This window comes from Drepanopeziza brunnea, assembly GCF_022702325.1.
Source record: "Drepanopeziza brunnea f. sp. 'multigermtubi' strain 214-2 chromosome Unknown ctg2, whole genome shotgun sequence".
In the NCBI taxonomy this organism is placed as follows: domain Eukaryota; kingdom Fungi; phylum Ascomycota; class Leotiomycetes; order Helotiales; family Drepanopezizaceae; genus Drepanopeziza; species Drepanopeziza brunnea.
Window position 1 is genome coordinate 2384509 of NW_027094065.1, and position 19745 is coordinate 2404253.

General features: G+C 50.8%; 7 protein-coding genes across 7 annotated transcripts; 3 read left to right on the forward strand and 4 right to left on the reverse strand.

Moving 5' to 3' along the window:
- Positions 1-988: 988 nt before the first annotated feature.
- On the reverse strand, positions 989-4335 carry L3040_001833 (uncharacterized protein; the record flags this gene model as incomplete). Its single annotated transcript, XM_007294505.2, has 4 exons — positions 989-1235; positions 1285-3284; positions 3334-3837; positions 3892-4335. The coding sequence occupies 4 exons, from the start codon at positions 4333-4335 to the stop codon at positions 989-991; spliced, it is 3195 nt and encodes a 1064-aa protein (XP_007294567.2).
- A 597-nt stretch (positions 4336-4932) lies between these two features.
- L3040_001834 (uncharacterized protein) lies at positions 4933-9387 on the reverse strand (the record flags this gene model as incomplete). The annotated part of the gene is made up of 4 exons (XM_066156911.1): positions 4933-7132; positions 7184-7689; positions 7794-8945; positions 9148-9387. The coding sequence occupies 4 exons, from the start codon at positions 9385-9387 to the stop codon at positions 4933-4935; spliced, it is 4098 nt and encodes a 1365-aa protein (XP_066012917.1).
- A 1234-nt stretch (positions 9388-10621) lies between these two features.
- On the forward strand, positions 10622-12085 carry L3040_001835 (uncharacterized protein; the record flags this gene model as incomplete). Its single annotated transcript, XM_007294507.2, has 3 exons — positions 10622-10832; positions 10960-11103; positions 11202-12085. 3 exons carry the CDS (start codon positions 10622-10624, stop codon positions 12083-12085), a joined length of 1239 nt encoding a protein of 412 aa, XP_007294569.2.
- Positions 12086-12176: 91 nt separating this feature from the next.
- Positions 12177-14287, reverse strand: L3040_001836 (uncharacterized protein; the record flags this gene model as incomplete). Its single annotated transcript, XM_007294508.2, has 3 exons — positions 12177-13319; positions 13374-13771; positions 13849-14287. 3 exons carry the CDS (start codon positions 14285-14287, stop codon positions 12177-12179), a joined length of 1980 nt encoding a protein of 659 aa, XP_007294570.1.
- A 647-nt stretch (positions 14288-14934) lies between these two features.
- L3040_001837 (uncharacterized protein) lies at positions 14935-15860 on the forward strand (the record flags this gene model as incomplete). The annotated part of the gene is made up of 4 exons (XM_007294509.2): positions 14935-14952; positions 15250-15516; positions 15605-15737; positions 15793-15860. The coding sequence occupies 4 exons, from the start codon at positions 14935-14937 to the stop codon at positions 15858-15860; spliced, it is 486 nt and encodes a 161-aa protein (XP_007294571.2).
- An 862-nt stretch (positions 15861-16722) lies between these two features.
- On the reverse strand, positions 16723-18578 carry L3040_001838 (uncharacterized protein; the record flags this gene model as incomplete). The annotated part of the gene is made up of 6 exons (XM_007294510.2): positions 16723-16838; positions 16886-17134; positions 17190-17570; positions 17619-17826; positions 17876-18400; positions 18453-18578. The coding sequence occupies 6 exons, from the start codon at positions 18576-18578 to the stop codon at positions 16723-16725; spliced, it is 1605 nt and encodes a 534-aa protein (XP_007294572.2).
- A 211-nt stretch (positions 18579-18789) lies between these two features.
- Positions 18790-19564, forward strand: L3040_001839 (uncharacterized protein; the record flags this gene model as incomplete). Its single annotated transcript, XM_007294511.1, has 5 exons — positions 18790-18856; positions 18928-18948; positions 19021-19187; positions 19316-19426; positions 19478-19564. The coding sequence occupies 5 exons, from the start codon at positions 18790-18792 to the stop codon at positions 19562-19564; spliced, it is 453 nt and encodes a 150-aa protein (XP_007294573.1).
- Between the last annotated feature and the right edge of the window lie 181 nt (positions 19565-19745).

The following is a 19745-nucleotide window of genomic DNA, read 5'->3' on the forward strand; positions in this document are numbered from 1 at the left end:
AGGAGATATCTGACCTCCTATCCTTGCCCGCGTCTTCATGGCTCCCCTTTAGAAGGGCGGAAGGTACGAGGTCGTTCGTTTTCTTCATGCTGAGGTATTTTGTACGCGTCGAGCACTCCAAATGTGCTATCCAGAAAATCGGGCGAGAGATAAAGGACAAGGTTTGACGAGCTTGAGGGGTGGTTATCGCAGGTTAAAATGCCGGCTGTCAATCTAGAATAATTATGTTGTACATGACTCTTTTCTTTTCTTTTCTTTCTTCTTTCTTCTTTGAAAAAGAAAAGAAAAGAAAAAAAAAAGAAAGAGAGAGAGAGAGAGAAAAGAAAAAAAGCAGCCACGGGAAGTATGCGCGCAAGAGACTCCTCCCATGGTAGCTTCCAGATCGGTAGAGCCCATGTTGACTTTCCGCCCGTTATTTAAGGACAGAACGTCTCGCAACCTGACTGCGGTCCAGACGCGAGAAATAGGGCAAGGTAGATTGAGACGCCTAATCAGATTCTCAGAGCCTTATGGGACTTTGTGACCACTTCCTATCAGCCCAAGAGGCTGTCCCTTATTACCAGAGTAGAGACGACCGTGACGATCCAAGGACGCTTGATCTCGCTAATCCTACCAAGGGAGCCCCGACACCCAAGTTGAGAGTGCCCCTATATCGGCGATGATTCGGGGATCAATTCTGAGTTCTCCTCGGGAATTTTTGCTCCAGGCAGAGTGTATTTGCAGTTGTGCCGTGAACTTGTAGGTGTATGGGTTTGTGCGCGTGCGCTAATGGTCAAAAGCGCATCGCCCAGCCTCACCAGATAGCCATGCTCTCTTTCGTGTATGATCTTGAATTGAACCGGAACTGCATCTATCTACAACTTTTGGTTCGCCCGCCGGTCCTACGCAAGCCAGAAAGTAATGACGCAAATCAGGGCGTCACATACTCACCCTTTATGCTTACATTTCCGGAGTTTAATCCCCAACGGCCCAGCAGCCACAACTGCCCTCAAGGAATATCAAACAAGGGCTTTAGCTTTTTGATCAGCAGCCACTCCTCATTTGACACATCCGACCGGTAGAACTCCTTGAGCACATCGATACTCTTTCTCGAGATGAGGGAGTACAGTGTGTCTTTCTCTTCAAGTTGTCTACCGTATGTAGGCTGGTGGCCACCCATCTCGATCTTGACAGCGACGGATGGTTGTCCCTTCTTGCAGATCTGGATCTGCTTGTGATCACGCTCAATGCTCGTACTAGGAGTATGTCAGCAGCGTGTCTACCACAAATTCAAGGGGATCCTACACTCTTCCGATGGCGACGATCTCCTTGGCATTAGTAACTGCGTTTTGTCTGACGGCAGCAATAGGTGTGTGCATTCGGAGATTGCCTTCGGCAACATCAACACCCACAATAATAGGGCCCGTCTTGTTGAACACAGCGACTGTGGACAGAACACAAGGGAAAACTGCGTCAAGCTTGGAATCCTCCTTCCTCTTCTCAGCGATAGCAGCCATGTGCGCAGTGAACTGGTCGAAGAGATGGTAGATGATATCTGCAGTAAAGATCTTGATACCAACTTCATCGGCATAAGATTGGGCCTCCTTATCAATCTTAACATCGAAGCAAAGCATGACGGCGAACTCCTTGTTCTTTTCGAGCATGATTCCACAGTTCATAACATCGCGCTTGAAGACTGGACCGATCCCAACGTTGGCTACGGGAATCTTGGATACTTTCAAGAAATCGAGAAGGGCCTCAAGCGATCCGAGGGTGGATGCCTGCACGGTAACACCCTTGCCCGATTTCTCGACACGCTTGAAGAGAGCTCCGAGATCAGACAGTACCTCCTCCTCGATGTCAGACTCGTCGTCATCAGGACCAACAACCATCAATCTCGAACCAGCAATGGCGCCTTCGAGGCCTGGCGCACTAATCTTGACACCGAGAGCGGCCTTGACCTCCTTGTTGTGGACGTATTGTGACTTCAGACGTAATTCTTTCATTGCCGCAGGGGTTAGTAGAGCTCGGATATTTGTTGTAATCGCACCCTCCACTCCACAGAGCACGATTCGGTCGCCTTCTCTAAGGATTCCGTTTGACAGAATAACATCGATTGTCATGCCGAAACCTTCGATTGCCTTGACTTCCAGAACCGTTGCCTGAACTTCGGAGAGATACATGAGAGACCCAACCATTCTCTCCTGAGTGAGTTGAAGAATCAATTTGAGCATGTCGGGGATACCCTCACCAGTGTGAGCAGATGTTGGCACTAAGGAGACAAATTTGGCCATGGACTTATTCTCATAGTATAGCTCAGAGTTAAACCCTTGCTCCGCAAAGGCGACTTTGGTATCGGTTAAGCGTTTGGCAAATTCGTTCTGGACGCCCTTGTTCTGCAAGGCCAAGCTCTCTTGGAAACCATTGTTGTCAACCTTTTTCCAGCCGTACAGACGATCAATCTTGTTGAGCGCAACAATGAAGGGAGTCTTTCTGTCACGGAGTAGTTTCATAGATTCTAAGGTCTGCGGTTCCAGTCCGTGCATGATATCGACAACCAGAATGGCGATGTTACAGAGAGAGGATCCACGGGATCTCAAATTTGAGAAAGACTCGTGACCAGGGGTATCGATGATCAGTAGTCCGGGTACCTTGAACTCGAAGTTGTTGTCACGGTTGACAACCTGGGTTTTCTGTCGGATTGCCTCAACAGGAAAATAAGTTGCACCTATCTGTTGGGTGATACCTCCTGCTTCTCCTTCTTGAACATTGGTTTGTCGGATTTTGTCGAGCAATTTCGTCTTTCCGGTATCGACGTGTCCGAGAATACAGCAGATAGGGGATCGAAGGTTGTCTGCAGAACGAGCTGCCATAGCTGCTGCGTGTGCCTGCTCACGTCTCTCATGGGCCTCTCTCTTCTTCTGCAAGGCAGCAGCTTGGGCGGCTGTGGCTTCTTCGTCCTCTGAAGACTCCTCGTCCTCGGAATCAGACTGCGACTCGGATTCGGACTCCTGAGATTTCTTCCCACGCGAAGGAAGAGACTTGGACTCGGCAGCAGCAGCTTTCTTAGCAGCGGCTTTCTCTCGCTCTTCCTCGGAATCGGCGTCCCAGTCATCTTTCACATCGTCCTCAGACTCAGCAGCGGCAACTTCCCAGTCTTCATCCAGCTCACTTTCTTCATCCTTCTTGGCAGCAGCAGCCTCTGCAGCTTCCTTTTCAGCCTTTGCAGCAGCTTCTGCAAGCTTCTTCTCGGCTTCGTTTCGTGCTCGCTCGGCAGCCTCGGCGAGTGCCTTTTCCTCTTCCAGCTGTACAAAGTTAGTAAAACTTGAACTGTGACGCGACTCAAATTTTTACCTTCGCTTCTTCAGGGTTTTTGCGTCCGCCCTTCTTTCTCTTGTCATAGACAGCTTTCTTCTTCTCCCCCCCATCAGGACCGCCAACCTTGACACCTGCCGCAATCATCTGCTTTAACTTCATTTCATTCCGCAACTTCTCCTCCCTCTGGGCTTTAGTAAGATATGTGCCATCTTTCTTCTGCTGCTCTATTCGTTCCTTTTCTCTCTGCTTTTTCAAAGCTTTAGCCTCCTCTCTTCGCTTCTCCTCTTCTGCTTCGAGTCTCTCCTCCTCCTCGATGCGAGCCTTCTCCTCTGCCGCAATTCTGGCCCTTTCTTCCTCACGCCGCCTCAGCTCCTCTTGTTGAGCCTGGAGCTTGGCTAGAGCGGCAGGGAGCTTCTTGCCTTTTCCACCGGCCGGGGCTTTGGCTGTTGTCATCGGCTCTTCTACCTTCGCATCGGGAGTTGACGTGGCAGCTTCGGGGACCTTGGCGGCAGCAGCACCAGGAGTCTTCTTTTTCGCAGCCTGTACATACAGCTATTAGAATATTCCAAGGAAGTAGCACGACTTTAAACTCACGTTCTCCTTCTTTCTTTGCTTCTCGCGCTCCTTCTTCAACTTTTCCTTTTGCGCCTTTGTGAGCACCTTGCCGTCAACTCCTCTCTCATCGTCCTCGTCCTCATTCGCACCCTTGGCCGGCGCAGCCTTTCCCTTCCCCTTCTTATCCGGCAATGCGAATTCATCCTCTATGGAAGCCTCCACAGCAGCCTTTTCGATCAGATCGGCCTCTTCAGCAGCAGTGACCTTGCCTTCGGCAGGATCATCTTGCTGCCCAGCCTTCTTCTTCTTGTTGCGCTTCCGCATCATGGCCATCAGCCCACCTGCCGGGAATTCCTCCTCGGCGTCTACCTCGGCGGGCGGCGCATCGATGGGGTCCTGCTTCTGTGGGGGGGTGGCAACTGGTTCGCCCAGCTCGGACTCCCAGTCGTCGGCCTTCTTGTTATTCTTCTTCTTTGGCGGCATGGTGAGATTTGAGTTGTAGAGTCGAGAGACTGGTATTTGTTGCAGGGTGTGCGGGGGTAGGAGGGGGTAAGAACTTCTTGTACTTGGTGTGTGAATAGAGAGATCGAATTGGGCTAAGCCGTACGACTCAAGCTATGAGTGCGTGGGTGAATGAGTGATCGATTGCTCCAAGATCCGAAGAGCTCGACAGTTGGACAAGCGCAGGGCTTGCTGGGTGGCTGACTACCTTAGGATTTTGATATCATTCATTCATTCCCTCTGTTGGACGAAAGAGATGTTTGTTGTTGTGTTGGGCGCTGTCCCTCACTGCCCCACCCCGCTCCCAGCTCGCTACGCCCGGACCTTAGGATGACCCGACCCGATCTAGTGGACTTTTTGTCTTGGTGTTTACCGGAAGCACTTTGTTGACTTATTCCTATACTACTCCGTACTTCTCTGTGAACTGTGGAAGACATAGCAGTGCCCAACCACGGCAGCTCTCGTTATTGATGTACACACCAAGCATCGGGCCCACCCAATTCCCATCCCATCAACTGTGTTCCTCCCGACTATAACCTAGAGCAGAATCGAGGTGCCAGCCTACAAAACATCCACTGCTTATACCACCGGTCGAAGGTAATACTCCATGTCTGAGTATGCCTGGCCGATGTAGGCCGAGGGCGTGGCATCCTTCTCCAAACTTCCATTGTGTACGTCTTGGAGAAGAGCTACGAACCTCTTCAACAAGCGCTTTGATTCTTCTGTCTCTGATTCGAGGAGCAGAAGCTTGTCCAGAGCCCGGTTATTCACACACTTCTTCAGCAGATCGCCATCGATATGCATCATGACCTTGGGCTCAGTCGTAGTATCCACAGGCATCGGATCATCCTTGTACGTGAACTCGCAGATTTCAGAGGATCTAAGGCACAAGTCTACAATGAATCTCAACAGCCTCCATGTTTTGAACTCGAGGATGGCAAAATGGCTGAGTGATCCGGAGATAGATAGTCCGAGTACTTCACGGTCGTCCACGTCGAAATTTGGCAATGTTTGAGGTTGCGATCCATATCTCATAGGTGTCTGCCGCTGCTTCCAGATAGGGTCCCATACGGGCCGACATTGCGCAAATCGGAACCGTAATATCGAGAACGGCAGGGCTGCCTCAAATACCGGCTCCAGGGTATCGGCTTTGGTATTATAAGTCGACCAGAGTCCAGCGACGGAAGATAGTTTGTCTGAGACTAGGTGTATCGTAGGTTGAGAAGAACTGCTCACTGCCAAGTGATGTAGTGAATCGCGGGCAAGCTGGTCACCATGCGTACGCTCAAGTTGGAATCCACCGGCGGTGTCAGAGAGCAGTTTGAATATTTCTAAAGAGTGACAACTGGTAAGCGCATATATTGTTCCGTTTTCGTAAGATAGATTTATGGCAGGTGATGGAAGGTCACATTCCGCAACGCGCCTGAATTTCTTCTTGCCCACGTCGAGAACATCGTAGAAAAGTTTACGACCTGCGCCCCAAAGCAGACCATCTGGAAGGCCCGTTGCGGAGTAGACTGGCTCATGGTGCTTGAATATGTGACGGATAGAGTAACATATTCTCCTCTTAGAAGTTGCCCCTTTTGGTAGGGAGGCGGCGAGGGTCTGGTTCTCTTCGTGTATTGATATGATAAGAAGCCGTCCTGTACTGGTCGATACGATGACAAACTTCCAGGTCCTGCTGTCTTTCGTGTATGACCACTCGAACAGTCTGAAAATCTTTTCATTAAAATTTCCCAGCCCGGGGATGAAGTCCACAGGGTCTTTGGTCTTTTCCTCCAAGGGTCTGGAGATATCATCTCCGCTGTCAGGGTCAATGAAAAGAATTGTTGACTTGCCACCTACCGTCGCTGCAACAACAAGGACGTCCAAATCATGAGAGTACATCAGGCGATTTGGAGTCCCACCTACAGCCAGGTGTCGAGTGACAGGCTTAACCTGAGCGCTCAGACCGGTTATCAGCAATCGAGAGCCAGAAATCACAAGGAGGCTGCCACAGGTGCCCCCGGTAAGAGGCCGCATACTCGCAAGAGACGTAACAGTAGGCTGCTGAAGACCTGGCCTCAAGGCGTCAGTCAGCCATATTTGGTTGATCTCTAAAGCTTGCGTGTATCGCCCGGATATTACTCCTCGAGTTTGGCTTATCCTGGGTGTCAGAACATAGCCTTTTGAGTCGCAATCCACGAACAGCGCGGAACCTAAATCAGAGGATTCTGATTTGCTAACAATAGCAGACGTGGCCCCTATAAGCTTGACATGCGTTGGAACGATCGCGAACGTTGTTTTGTTGATCTCAAAAACAACCACGAAGCCATTCCGAGTACCACAGATTAGCAAGACGACGTCAAGGCCAACCTCTGTCGGCAGCAACGACATGCTAACGATCGAATCGATGCAATCCAAATTGTTTTCATACCGATGTGTGAGAACGGACTGCGTGAGGAGACTACCGGTTGTAGGTTGAAATGTCAGAGTGATAGGATCCGGCTTTCTTCCGCTAGCCACAACGGCGAATAAAGCTCCCCCTATTTGCCCGGCAGAAATGCTCGTGACATCATACGGAAGTTGTCCTATTGTGTGGGGAGTAGCACTGTCAATTTCCATGTCACTCGTCAGGAACTGGAGATCCAGGACTTGAAGATAGCTGAAGTTATCGACATCTTCAAGGCGAGTCGTGAACAAAACGAAACTCTCGCTGACCGTCGCGTGATCGATCTTAGACTCGCAGACAGCTTCTTTGCTGTGAACTTTGAGCATTTCGTGTACCTGATATATGTGGCTGTCTTTTAGTTAGTACAATAATTTGTTTTGACTGACCATCTCAACCTACTTTGTGGAGCCATCCGTGACCACGATTGACTTTTCCGTCACTTGGACGATGAAATTTCCTCTTGTGACAGCCAGAATGGTCCGATGACCTAGATCAAGGTTCGTTTCGCTCTCATCCAAATCCACAATTTCAACCGCGTCAGCCGACATCTTCAGCGCCCCAGAACGATCTCCCATTGACAGGAGGAATAGATAAGGAGTAGTTGGATTCGTACGGTCGGGGTTTGGGGACAGTGCCCAGGCGTACATGATAGTAGCATCGTATTCCACTTCCAGGCCAATGCTGGCCTCATGCCCATGCCTGAGTTCGGTGATGCCCCCTCTGGCTCCTTTGCCCACGCAAGTGAATATGCGATCTGGTTTAGGAACAATATCCGTTTTCCTCATGAGTCCCGCTGCATTGGAGCTTGGATTCTGGACCCGAGGATTGTGAGTGGTCACAAAATCATGGGCAGGGGACCAATTTTGAATGGGCTCTGTCAGGACTGGGAGTTTCCTTGCTTGGAGCTGGTTGTGTGGTGGTCAGTACGGGTAATGTATTCGAATACTTATATACAAGATTCAAAAGGCGATTCAAAAGGCGATTCAAAAGGCGATGGGTGAGCACTAACCAAATATGTCCCCCCCGGACAGGAATCTCCCCCCATTATGAATAGATCACCACTTTTGCGATTCTTGTTGGGATAGTCAAGAGTAGCTAAGGCCGTTCCACAATTCGCTTCGAATTCGCCAATGTTGTGGTCAGCGGTAACAACATCGTCATCTTCAGAATCGATTTCAAGGAACTTGATCAAACCATCTTCTCGCGCAATGAATAGATCGTCACGAGTTGCCTTGTGACGCTCCAACCGTGAAGGCCGGGTCCAGGCCGTCCACAACGGGTTCTCTGAGCCGTGATGGAAGGCTGTTGGTTTGTCGATTCTGTTATTGAAGTCGATGAATTTAGGGTTTCCATGGAGAATGCCCTGGCATACCGCCATGGAATCCTCATATACAAGAATGAATGACGACTTGATCGTCAAAGGGATAAGCAGGAGTGGCATCTGACGCGCTTTCTCCAGCAGGTAACCCTTGGAACTCCGGGGGGTGACCTTCTTGAGATCGCTTCCCGTGGCCCATTCATAGAGAAGCATTCGTGTTCTGCCCTTGATGACCATCAGAACGAGCAAAATGATATGCTCTTCATCGTCAGCGGCCGGATGCAAGAATTCCATCTTCAAAATGACACCGTTGAAGTAGTGTTGCGTCTCACTTTCAACGAATCGGAGAGGGGAGCCTTCCAGATACTGTTCTTGCAAAGTTTCTCTGGACTGTAAGGAATAGATTGCAAAGACGCCTTCGGAACAACCCACGGCCATATATCTCGAACTCGGATCTACGGCAAGATGCATACCTGGTTGTAATCTAAGCATCGGTTTCGATACTCGATACCTGGTTGAGACAAAATCGAGCTTCCCGTTCTCTGATCGATTGAGCATCAAGAATCCCAAGTCTCCGGTGTCTAATTGGAGCAACAAGAATTGGGGAGGGAGTCGGTTTCCAGATAAAGACGACGGTACAGTCTCACCACCAGTCATTTGGGCATCCTCATCTCCATCTTCAGTCTTGATCTTGGTAAAGGCAAGAACATCAGGGTCCTTTTCATATGCTTTGACTGACCCGACCACCAGGGCATTTCGTATGCGAGCACCGAAGTCTTCTTTCCGGATCACGTCCCAGAGGAGGCCATCCGATCGTAGTTCCTTGATCTGGACGAAGTCATCCTGTTGAAGTTAGCTGCCGAGTCTCAAGATAATCGGAGAGGAAAGCTTCGCATTGCCGGCCAAGGCATCCAGCCGCAGCAGAGCCACAGAGAAAGGCAACAAAAGAAGCAACCGCAAGCAGTGATAAGAAGAAAAGACAAACAGTAGAGGGCGCCAAGCAAAAGCCAGTAGTTAACAAAGCTGGGGGAAAAAAAAAACTTACGCCGACGAAAGCTACATCGTGAGTCTTGTCGTCTCTTAGCCTTATGGGAAGGACCCAGTGTACCAGAGGACTCCGGATAACAGTCTGGGTAAGCAGTCCCAGTTTCGGGGCTCTTTCAACTTCTGTAAAGGCAGCGGCAGCATCTTTGTCTTGCTGATCGTAGTGCCGGAGTACGGTGTTGAGATCAAGAGTTCTGGTGACCCATTCGCCGTCCACCAGGCTGTTGGTTGTGAGAGCCATTCTGGCAAGAGCCGGGTCGGCCGGGCTTGGTCAGTCTGATGCCATCCAGTAGGTCACGGTACTGTGATCCTTTTCAAGAATGGTTCCACGCGACCTCCAGCTGGACTGACTGCTGGCTGGCTGGCTGGCTGGCTGGCTTGCTGACTGACTGAGCACCTTGGCTAGCAGATCGTACCAGAGCGACAGCAGAATGTCAATAGTCCTGCTGGCCTTGTTAATAAGTATTATGGCGGGTGGGGTAGAGTTTGGGGAGGGCAGTAGTGATTTAGGTTACCTTATTTAATTAATTAGTAAGGACGATAGGCATCCAGGGACTTGCACTTGAGTGAAGGAGGCAGTGGCAGTCTAGCTGGGTTGGCAGCCTTGCCCGAGAGGTGTGGTTGTCGCAAGGTAAGGCAAGGTAAGGCAAGGGAAGGCAAGCTAAGGCAAGGGAAGGGTTAGGAAGAAGTATGTGTTTCTGCTGCGTTCGGGGGTTGAGAAAGAGCACATCAGAGTGCTTGTGGTAGGCAAAAAAAAAAAAAAAAAAAAAAAAAAAGCAGGCAGGTCAGTCAACAATAGCAGAGGAGAGGGAGGGGAGGACGAGAGAAGAGATGAAAAGGGAAGAGACGAGGGGAGTTAGGTAGGTAGGTAGGTAGGTAGGCTTGCGATAGTGAGAGAGAGAGAGAGAGAGAGAGAGAGAGACATAGTTCGATAGATCACTTTTATGACTTTGTTCAATGGCATGCTCGTCTTTACCCTCCCTCATCCTTAGCCTCATTCTCTCCACCCTTGGTTTTGTCTTGCTCCTCCTCCTCCTCCTCCTCCTCCTCTCCCTCCTCTTGCTCCTCCTCCTCCACCACCTACTACTACTACCAATACTACTTACTACCATACATGCACCAGAGTGCATCTGCATCTGCTGCTGCATCTCTGCATCTCTGCATCTCTGCGTCTCTGCATCTCTGCATCTCTGCATAAAGTATCTGCAGCTGCACGCCAGGGCATTTTGTCCAGGGCTAGCGTTGGAGCCTAACGGCCTAACGATCCTTACCATTCGTCAAACATTCCAGGTCTGAGACTACCTACCTACCTCCCTCCCTACTTCTCCATCCACATCCACATCCACATCCACATCCACATCCACATCCACTCCCACATCCACATCCACTCCCACATCCCACCCCCACGCAAACGACTGCCTGACTGCCCTGGTATGCGCAGAGCAGAGCAGCATGTTCTTCTGAAATGATCTGAAATGGAGTCCAGTGGGCACGACATCGAGAAAACAACACCGAAGAGCAGCCCCAATCCCGATCCCAATCCCAGCGCCCGCCCAGGGGAAAAGGCTCGCGCCGCAAAGGCCGCGAAGATCCTCGATGCTTGTAGATGGAAGGATTTCGAGGCGCTGAGAAAACTCGCAGCATCTGAGGGGGGCCTCGTCTCGGACGAGATTCGATGTCAGGCATGTTCGTGTCCCCAAGGAAGAGGGAAAGGGAGAGGGAGAGGACGAGAGAGAGAGAGAGACACAGAGAGAGCGTCCTTGGTCCTTGGTCCTTGGACGCACAACAAGCAAGCAGCTGACTGTCTTGTCAGGGCCGCTTCTCCTTGGCTGCAAGCACCCCGCCGGCGATACAAAGCAGGAGACGAACGACAGAGAATGGAGACAGCTGCCCAGGCATCGTGACGAGGACCAGGTGCAGCTCGACGTGGACCGCTCCTTCATATACTATCCCCGCCGTAGGTTACCGACAGCTACCAACCTACCTACCTACCCACCACGATTTTCCAGGGTCACATTGTACACAGAGCAGCGCTGATACCCCTGACTCGCATAGATCAAAGCCCTCGAGACCTGCTCCACCGGAAAGAAGAGCTGTCTGATCTCATAACAGAAGTCTTGCGGCGTCAGCCATACCTCTCGTACTTCCAGGGCTATCATGACATATGCCAGGTGTTCCTCCTAGTCCTTGAATCACAGAACCGTGCAGCCGCCGTGGCACGTCTTTCGGCGCTGCGGATAAGAGATTTTATGCTACCTACATTCGCCCAAGCACTGACCCAATTGCAACTGATCCCAGAAATAATTAGTACGGTCAACCCTAGGCTACGGCACCATCTGTCCTTGACCCAGCCGTTCTTTGCGCTATCAGGGACCCTCACTATGTACGCGCACGATATTCAGGAGTACGGAGATATATCACGACTGTTCGATGTCCTGCTCGCCCGAGAGGCAGTATTTTCCGTCTACATGTTCGCCCAAATCGTTCTGCAGCGTTCAGATGAGCTCTTTGAGACCCCGGCCGATGAGCCTGAGATGCTTCACTCGATCCTCTCTAAGCTCCCCAAACCCCTGAACATCGAGTCACTGATTGCAAACACAATCCAGCTGTTCGAAAATCATCCGCCGGAGAGCCTGGGGCTGTGGCGGTCAATATCGAGATCCAGCGTGTTGAAGACTGCTCGGTGGCACGAGCAGTTGACGGGCCAGAGCTTGAAAGACGGGGAGATGTACTTTAGAAAGCAGTCGAAGGAATCGCAATGGGCTGAGCGGCGCAAGTCAGTTTTCCAGGCTCTGTGGAAATACAGGAGATCTGCTGCTGGTACGATGGGGCTAGCGGTGCTTGTTGGCATCGTCTCGTTCTGGCTTAACAAGTCATCTGGGCCATCTGGACTTTTTGGGACGCTATGGAAGCAGATCTTGGATTACAAGCGACAATGAAGGAAAGATACCACTCGATACCTGGTGTGGAACCCCCAGGACATGTAGTTCTGAATTGTAGCTGTGCAGTACAAACAAGCTCCACGAGACGTCAACGTGCGACCTCCCCAAATGCTGATTTAAGACCCTGCAAATGCTCCTGCTGTTCCAATGCGAGCTTGCCCTCGACATCCCCAACAATCGTGAGAATGAGAGAGTAGTTATTGTAGAGAAATCTTTCCCTCTTCCTCGCGTCCCCAATGGCCTTGCTCGTCTTCGTTAAGAATGCCTCAATCTCACTTCTCAATCTCATCAGACTGGCCGAGACTGGCTCGTCGTCTCCAGCCTCTGTACTCAAGGATAGTATCCCTGCCATGAACTGGCCAAATCGCTGGGTCATGAAATGAGGCGCTGCCGACTGTCTCGCTTGCTCGGAGGCCGAAGGTTTCCGTGTCGACACTCCGTTTGTGACGGTTCGAACCGATTCGCAATGCTGATCCATAATGACTTGGAATCGAGGCCAGAGAAGCATATTGGTGCCGTTGATATATCCATCGACGGCGGGTATCTTACGACGCTGGAGCTCGAATGCGAAGTGCTGATTTAACCTCACGCATAGAAGAAGGCCCAAGCAGTCAAAAGTTTCGTGGATCAGAGATTTGGTCAGGTTGTTACCAAGGGAAAACGTCGGTTCAAAGATGTAGTTGAAGTGCCGGGATATAGCTGCGTAAGACAACGAAGGCGCGAAGAAAGCTGTCAGAAAGGAATACTCTGCCGAGGCGTTGTCGACGAGGGCAAGATTGAAGTTTCGAAACACAACTTCCATGTAGTGGGTAGACTTCTCTTCCTCGGCAAGGAAGGAAGAAAGAGCCGTTTGGTTCGACGTTCTCAGCATATCGATCCGCCGTCCTAGATTGAAGGCATCGTGGGAAGCAGTTGGCTTGGCGCTGGAAAGAAGGTTGGATTTCCGAGACCCATCATCCCCTCCAAGCACATCATGCTTGTCTATTGCGTGGAGCTTGATCTTCTCGAGTGCTTTGACATACCGGGTGAACTGGTTCAAAAAGTACCAGCGCATTGTGTTCATGTAAGCCTGGCCTATCTGCTCCGCCAGCTGAGGATGATGTTTGTACAGAAAGGCATAGAGATCTTTGTATTTGATCAAATTTTGCTGTTGTATGATCTGGGCGTTGATGTTGGGTGACCGCAAAGATTTGATCTGGGCTACCATGAAGTCCCTGATTCTTTCCAGGGCCTGTGGAGTGTCAGCGGGTTGGTTGCTAGGTAGACGTTGAACAAAAACTCCTACCTTGTCAATGAGATTCCCCAGCAGAGGCTCCAGATCCTTAATGCCTTTGATGTTTCGATTTTCCTTGGACTTGAGGTCCATGGCCTTGGATCGCTTCTCGACCTCGGCCAATGCTCTGACCCAGGCTTCATCGATGGCGCCCTCGACAATTTTCCTCACTACAGCGGGCGACACACTGATTTCTTCGACTATTGGGCCGAGGCCATTCTCCACGATCTTTCGGTTTTCTAGCCTGACGCTGAGTGCGGTTGATCGAGCCTGCAATGTCTCAATCTCGGCCGATACTGCGGCAAGATCATTCCGAAAACTTGTCAGATTCATCTCGACAGAATTCAATACATCGTCGCAGTCACGGATGGAATGGTGGAGATGTTCAAATTTAGCTTCATCCTGTTCGACTGACAACGGGATCAGCACAGGGTGGGTGAGTGCATGAGCGAGCGAGCGGGCTCCTCTACTCTGGACTGAAACCTACACTCTTCAACGGTTCGGGTGGGGGGGTGCAGCAGCTCCTCCTCTGAATATGGGCTTTGCGGTGCCAACAATTCGCGCAGACTCCGACCCTCGAAATCCAACTCGCTCTCCCACTCCCACTCATGCGCATATGTATCGCCAACAGCGTCTTTCCCCAGGTGATCCTGAGCCTGGGCCTGGACCAGATCCAGTTCAGGTGCTTCGGAGCCCAGGAGAATGTCGAGCACAGTCAAAGGGTCTGTTGCACCGGGGGCCTTCTGCGAGTTCTTCAGGGCCGACCCATTTGGTCTGCGGGCCGATGCTAGCAATGATGTTGTCGAGTCGCTGGAGTGTATGGAAAGGGATGATGAGCGCGGATTAAATACGGGTCTTGTTGGAACGGCAGAAGCTGGAGCAGGCCCAAGGTGACTTGGTCGCCGCGGTATGGGCGAAAACGACATGCCTGAGTGGGTGGTGGTGGGTGGAAGGTCGACGAGGTTCCTCTTTGCTTTTTCGCTTTTTCGCTTTTCCCCTTTTCCCCTTTCTTCCCTTTCTTCTTCTCCCTATCCTCTTTTTCGATTGTTGCTTCCTTTCTTTCCCTCCCTTTGGCCTTTTTGTTTGTTTTCTCTCCGTTCCGTTCCCTTTCGAGCTCGGGCAGGGCAGGGCAAGACGGGTGAAAGAAGGCGGGCGACGAGGCTACGGTCTGACCGGCCTGGGTGTCGGTGTCTCTTCTGTCTGACCAGGGACGGTACGGGTCCCGACGGTACCGGTACTCTTCCTACTACGTACGTCTTGGACTCTTGGACCTAACTCCTTAGGTAAGGAGTCGAGCCTTACTTACCTAATACAAGGACTTATTTCCAAACTCACCTGATTGGTCCCCTCCCCACCAACTCCCATTTAGCTGCCCCACCCACAGCTCACAGTTTTCGCTTCGCTTCGCTTCACTCCAGATGCCCCTCCCATCCCATTTTCTCCAAAAAGATCGCATCCTTCTCCAAACTTTCTTCCCTTTGGTCCCTCGCGCATCACCACAACCACACCACACAACCCACCACACATTCACGCCCATCTCCATCTCCATCCTTACTTCGCACCCTCAGTCACCATGGCGGACGATGCCCAGGTAAGTCGCAGATAGGCCGCAGTTATCCAGCTCCAGCATAGAATCACCCCGCACACACTCCCCGCCCCGCTATGCCATCGGCGCATTCAAGGTGGAAAGGTAGGAAGGAGGGGGTCGCCGTCGACTCGAGTGGACTCGGTTCGAATCAAATCAATTCGAGTCGCACATCAAATCACTTAACATCATGACCGGACATATCACCCTTCTTCCTTCACCTCGAACCCCCCCCCCAATTTCAAAACACAAGACCTTCAAGACACGCCAGAACTCTGCTGACCCTTTCTCGTCTGCCCGCAGCATGAGCACACCTTCGACTCCGCCGATGCCGGTGCCTCTGCCACTTTTCCTATGCAGTGCTCGGCCTTGAGAAAGAACGGCTTTGTCGTCATCAAGAACCGCCCTTGCAAGATCGTCGACATGTCTACATCCAAGACTGGCAAGCACGGTCACGCCAAGGTCCATCTCGTCGCCATCGATATCTTCACCGGCAAGAAGCTCGAAGAACTCTGCCCTTCCACTCACAACATGGATGTTCCCAACGTCACCCGAAAGGAATACCAGCTGGTGAGTAAAAGAAGAAATGGATTTATATTCCATAGACACCCTGCAATCAAGCGCTCATGAGAAAAGAAACAGTGCTGACGTATAGTAGCTCGATGTCTCCGATGACGGTTTCCTTTCCTTGATGGCGGATGACGGTGAGACCAGAGATGATGTCAGTGTCCCAGACGGAGAGGTTGGTGACAAGATCATCAAGCTGTTCCAGACCGAGGAGAAGGATACCAGTCCGTTTTGTCCCCCCCCTCCCCCGTTTACTACACCTCTCTGACGACCCTCCAGATGTTATCGTCCTTACTGCCATGGGTGAACAGCTTGCAATTGAAGCCAAGGAAGCTCCCCGCGGTTAATCTACTGAGACCGTACTTCGACTTCGACTTCGACCTCGTTGCTAGCAATGGCATACCCTCTCCTGTCTGTCGGCTGGTTTGGCTCTGGGATGCTCAATCATGGAATAATCTCGAGGCTTGAAATCTGCAGTCTAATGGTCGTTGCGTCGGAGGATATCTGGACACTTAAGATCACACTGGTTTTACTTTCCTCGGGCTTTGCAAAACATCATCTTCCTTTTGTCCTTGATCGGTGCTACTTGACAATTTTTGGCCAGCGAGTCATACAGTGGAGGACTGGTATGTGGCGACAACTATCCGTAGAAATCGATGGTTTTACGGCGTGCAATTGGCGGCCTCTTCTTGCTTCATCCGTGACTCGGAAGTTTAGCCTCTCCTTAACCTCATTCCGTTTTGGAGAGCCCTCTATTCCCTTCAATAATCGAAGAGTCGCTTCGAAGAAGTGCTACTGGAGCGTCTTACGCGCCATCTTCACGGGTCAAGCTCCATAGACTAGCGTGACATGGGAAGTTTTTCCACATACAACTCCACAAGAGATAGGTTGATGGGATGGGTCGAAAAACCTGCTATATTGTAGATTGTGGGCGGTTTTGAATATAAAGCAGGACTTCTGAGAAGTGCTCATCGTTCAGAGGCATATTATAGAGGTCACGGCAACATTTTGCTTTGTGTGACGACACAACGGCTGGAAGTGGTGAGTATTTGCCCTCTGTCTAAGAGTTTGGGTTTGATAACGCTGGTGTTTGAGAGTATGGAGGCTGACGTGTAAATACTCGATAACTAGTTTTTTTTTTGGCATGTTCTCCCAAGTGACCAAATCGCTAGACTGGGCACCCAAAGTCATTGCAAACCTCCCGGGCCGTCAATCCGACTTCGCAGCTTCCCTTCTCCTCTCGCCAAGCCTCAAATTTTCCAACTTTACCTCAAGTCGGAAAACGTATTTTACCAGCATCCTCAAGGTTATCCCGGCTTTCGAGGCTTTAAGAAGTCAGCGTTGCGTCCCTCAAGGGCTTAGACCAAATTACCAGCCAACTGGAAGAATAGCCTCGCTGGCCCTGGGAGTTCATCTTCTGTTCGAAACCGCTTGTACAGCTCGCCAGCCCGCCGAATACCCTCGACATCTTCGTTCTCGTCAATGGTATGGGGACTCTGGCAGATAAGACTTCGCTGTACAGCCTTCAGACGCGCTACCTGTCGCTCTGTTTCTGTGTCTTCTTCCACCGGCCGCGGGGATATGTCGTCGAGTGGGAAGAGCTGGAGGATTTGCCCCGGGACTGGGACTACCGTTAGCAGAAACCGAGACAGGATATGAGTTTTGTGTGAGCCTACACTTCTGCTCTCGATCATCAATCCACGTGTTCTGATACCAATCCAGGTAATCGTCCAGCTTCTCAGCGTTCATGTTCCAAACGTCAGTATCCGTGACCATGATCTCATCGCCTCTTTTGAACCCTTTTTGGGGCTCGTTGGTAGCGGTGGCCTTAGTCCACCTTGCCCAATCTATCCTGACAGCTGATGGGTCGGAGTAGCTCTCTGGAGCCCGCGTAATGTTATCGAATGGATGTGCTAGCTTGGTGGCTATCACGACTAAGCTAGCAAGTTGTATCTCTGGGTAGGCATTGAATCTGTATGACTTCCTACGCTGAGCAGGATAAGAGAAGTCTATTTCGAGCAATGTTGCTAAGCGACGAACAGCAGCGTAAATTTCAACTGAAAACGGTCAGTCAACAATTTCGGGGTTGAATCCGACTAACGGACCTGGGAGACATAGATCCCTCAGGTATCTGAATATGAGCAATGGGGCGTTCAGACTCGGAAAGCTCATCTCAAACTCCGAATTATAAAAATCGATCAGTTCCGATACAGAATCGTAAAGAGCGGACCCCCGCAATGGAGCCCTGATCTCAAGTGCTGAATGGTAATGTGCAGGCAATTTGGATCTCATATCTCTCGGCACCTCTTTGATCTGTTCTAAGGTTGGCATGTGGTTTGTCAAAGCTGCATGATGCACTTACTGCCCGATTGTACGGAATCCCATCCTGAGTAGCCCACTTGTAAATGTCTCCTAGTCCGAGGGGCATCTTGAGAAGTAAAATCCCCAAGTAACATAAACCAAGAGTTTCGATCAACGTCGGAAGTAGTTCCTCCGTCCCAAGGCCTTTCCTACGTCTCCGCGACCCATGACCTCGCCGCGTAGTAGCATCGGTATCTGTGGTCTCCCCTTCACTCTGCGAGCTGAACATCATCGTGCCAGTCCCAGAGCCATAGCCGCTCCTATCGTCCCTGGAAATATGAATGACTCTAGTCCTCAGTTCCCACAGGTCTTTTACCACGACCTGCAGCTCCTCCGGCAGACCCCGAGACGTGACCAGCCAATGGCATTGCTTCCACAGAATCAGCTGGTAGCATTGCAAATACAACTCTTTGGCTTCACTGCCACTGAGGACAGTCTCTGCACGTTCTTTTTTTTCTTTCTTACTGCGTGACTTTTTCCCCTCGGTATTCCATTCGTCTTCGCCTTGCTCAACTTGTGTAAATCCCTTGTAGAAATCAGCGTGCGATGTCGAGTATAGTGTATATGCGAGGACTCACGAATTGCTCGTGCCCCCTTCGACAGAATTTCTTGCCGTCTTCTACATAGTACTCTCGAGCACGGCATCCCTCCTCTGTACAGCTTTCGTCTCTTCGGTACCGCCGGTACTCGACATGTGAAGACATTCTGGGAGACTTTTTCAAACAGCTCGTGCCAAGTAGATTTGACAGCTTCTAAAGGGGGAATAGAAAAAGAAAAAGATAAAGAAAAAACACGTTCTCGATTCATGCTACCGACATTGCTCGAATATATGCCGGCTAACCCGATCGGGAGTGCGGATAGCCATATCACGTGTTAGTGGGGCTTCCCTAGCGAGCCGCACAAACGAGTTGGAATATGGTATCTGCGAATTCCTCGTCCTTGACCTTGCGACAAAGCACGACGACGACGACAACCGCAGCCAGTACGTGCAGCTCACCACCTCAGATCTCCCCCTCTTGCCCAAGTATTTGCTAACCTTGATCCTTCTTGCAGTGCAGATCTTCGTCAAAACCCGTAATTCTCCCCCACTGCGCAATCCTTTCCTATGCCCGCCTCGTCGAATTTGCGAAACTAATATATGTGCAGTTACGGGCAAGACCATCACCCTTGAGGTCGAGTCTTCCGATACCATCGACAATGTCAAGTCGAAGATCCAGGACAAGGAAGGAATCCCCCCCGACCAGCAACGTTTGATCTTCGCCGGAAAGCAACTCGAGGATGGCCGCACTCTTTCCGACTACAACATCCAAAAGGTACACACATATCGAGTTTTAAATCGCAGGGGCATCTAGGTCCTTGCATTCAGCAGTGAACCGGAATTCAGTGCGGGAGGAAGATCAAAATCCAGAGGGGATGATGGCTGACAAGGAGTGCTTTGCAGGAGTCCACCCTTCATCTCGTCCTCCGTCTCCGTGGTGGTATCATTGAGCCATCTCTCAAGGCCCTTGCTTCCAAGTTCAACTGCGACAAGATGATTTGCCGAAAGTGCTACGTAGGTCCATCTACAACTTCTCCGTCCCTCCCACGAGACTAACTCCGACAGGCCCGCCTCCCTCCCCGTGCCACCAACTGCAGAAAGAAGAAGTGTGGCCACACCAACCAACTCCGCCCGAAGAAGAAGCTGAAGTAAACGACTCATTCATTTGGCGTTTGGTGGTTCTGGAGAGGATGCGAGATGGTCAAGGGTCTTTTCGCTGCTTGCTTGTATGATCATCGCATTTAAATGAGCATGCAATACGAAGGAACATGACCAGGGCAAGCTTGGAAACACTATGAAGTGAATGAGTTTGGCCATTTTTCGGGATACAACG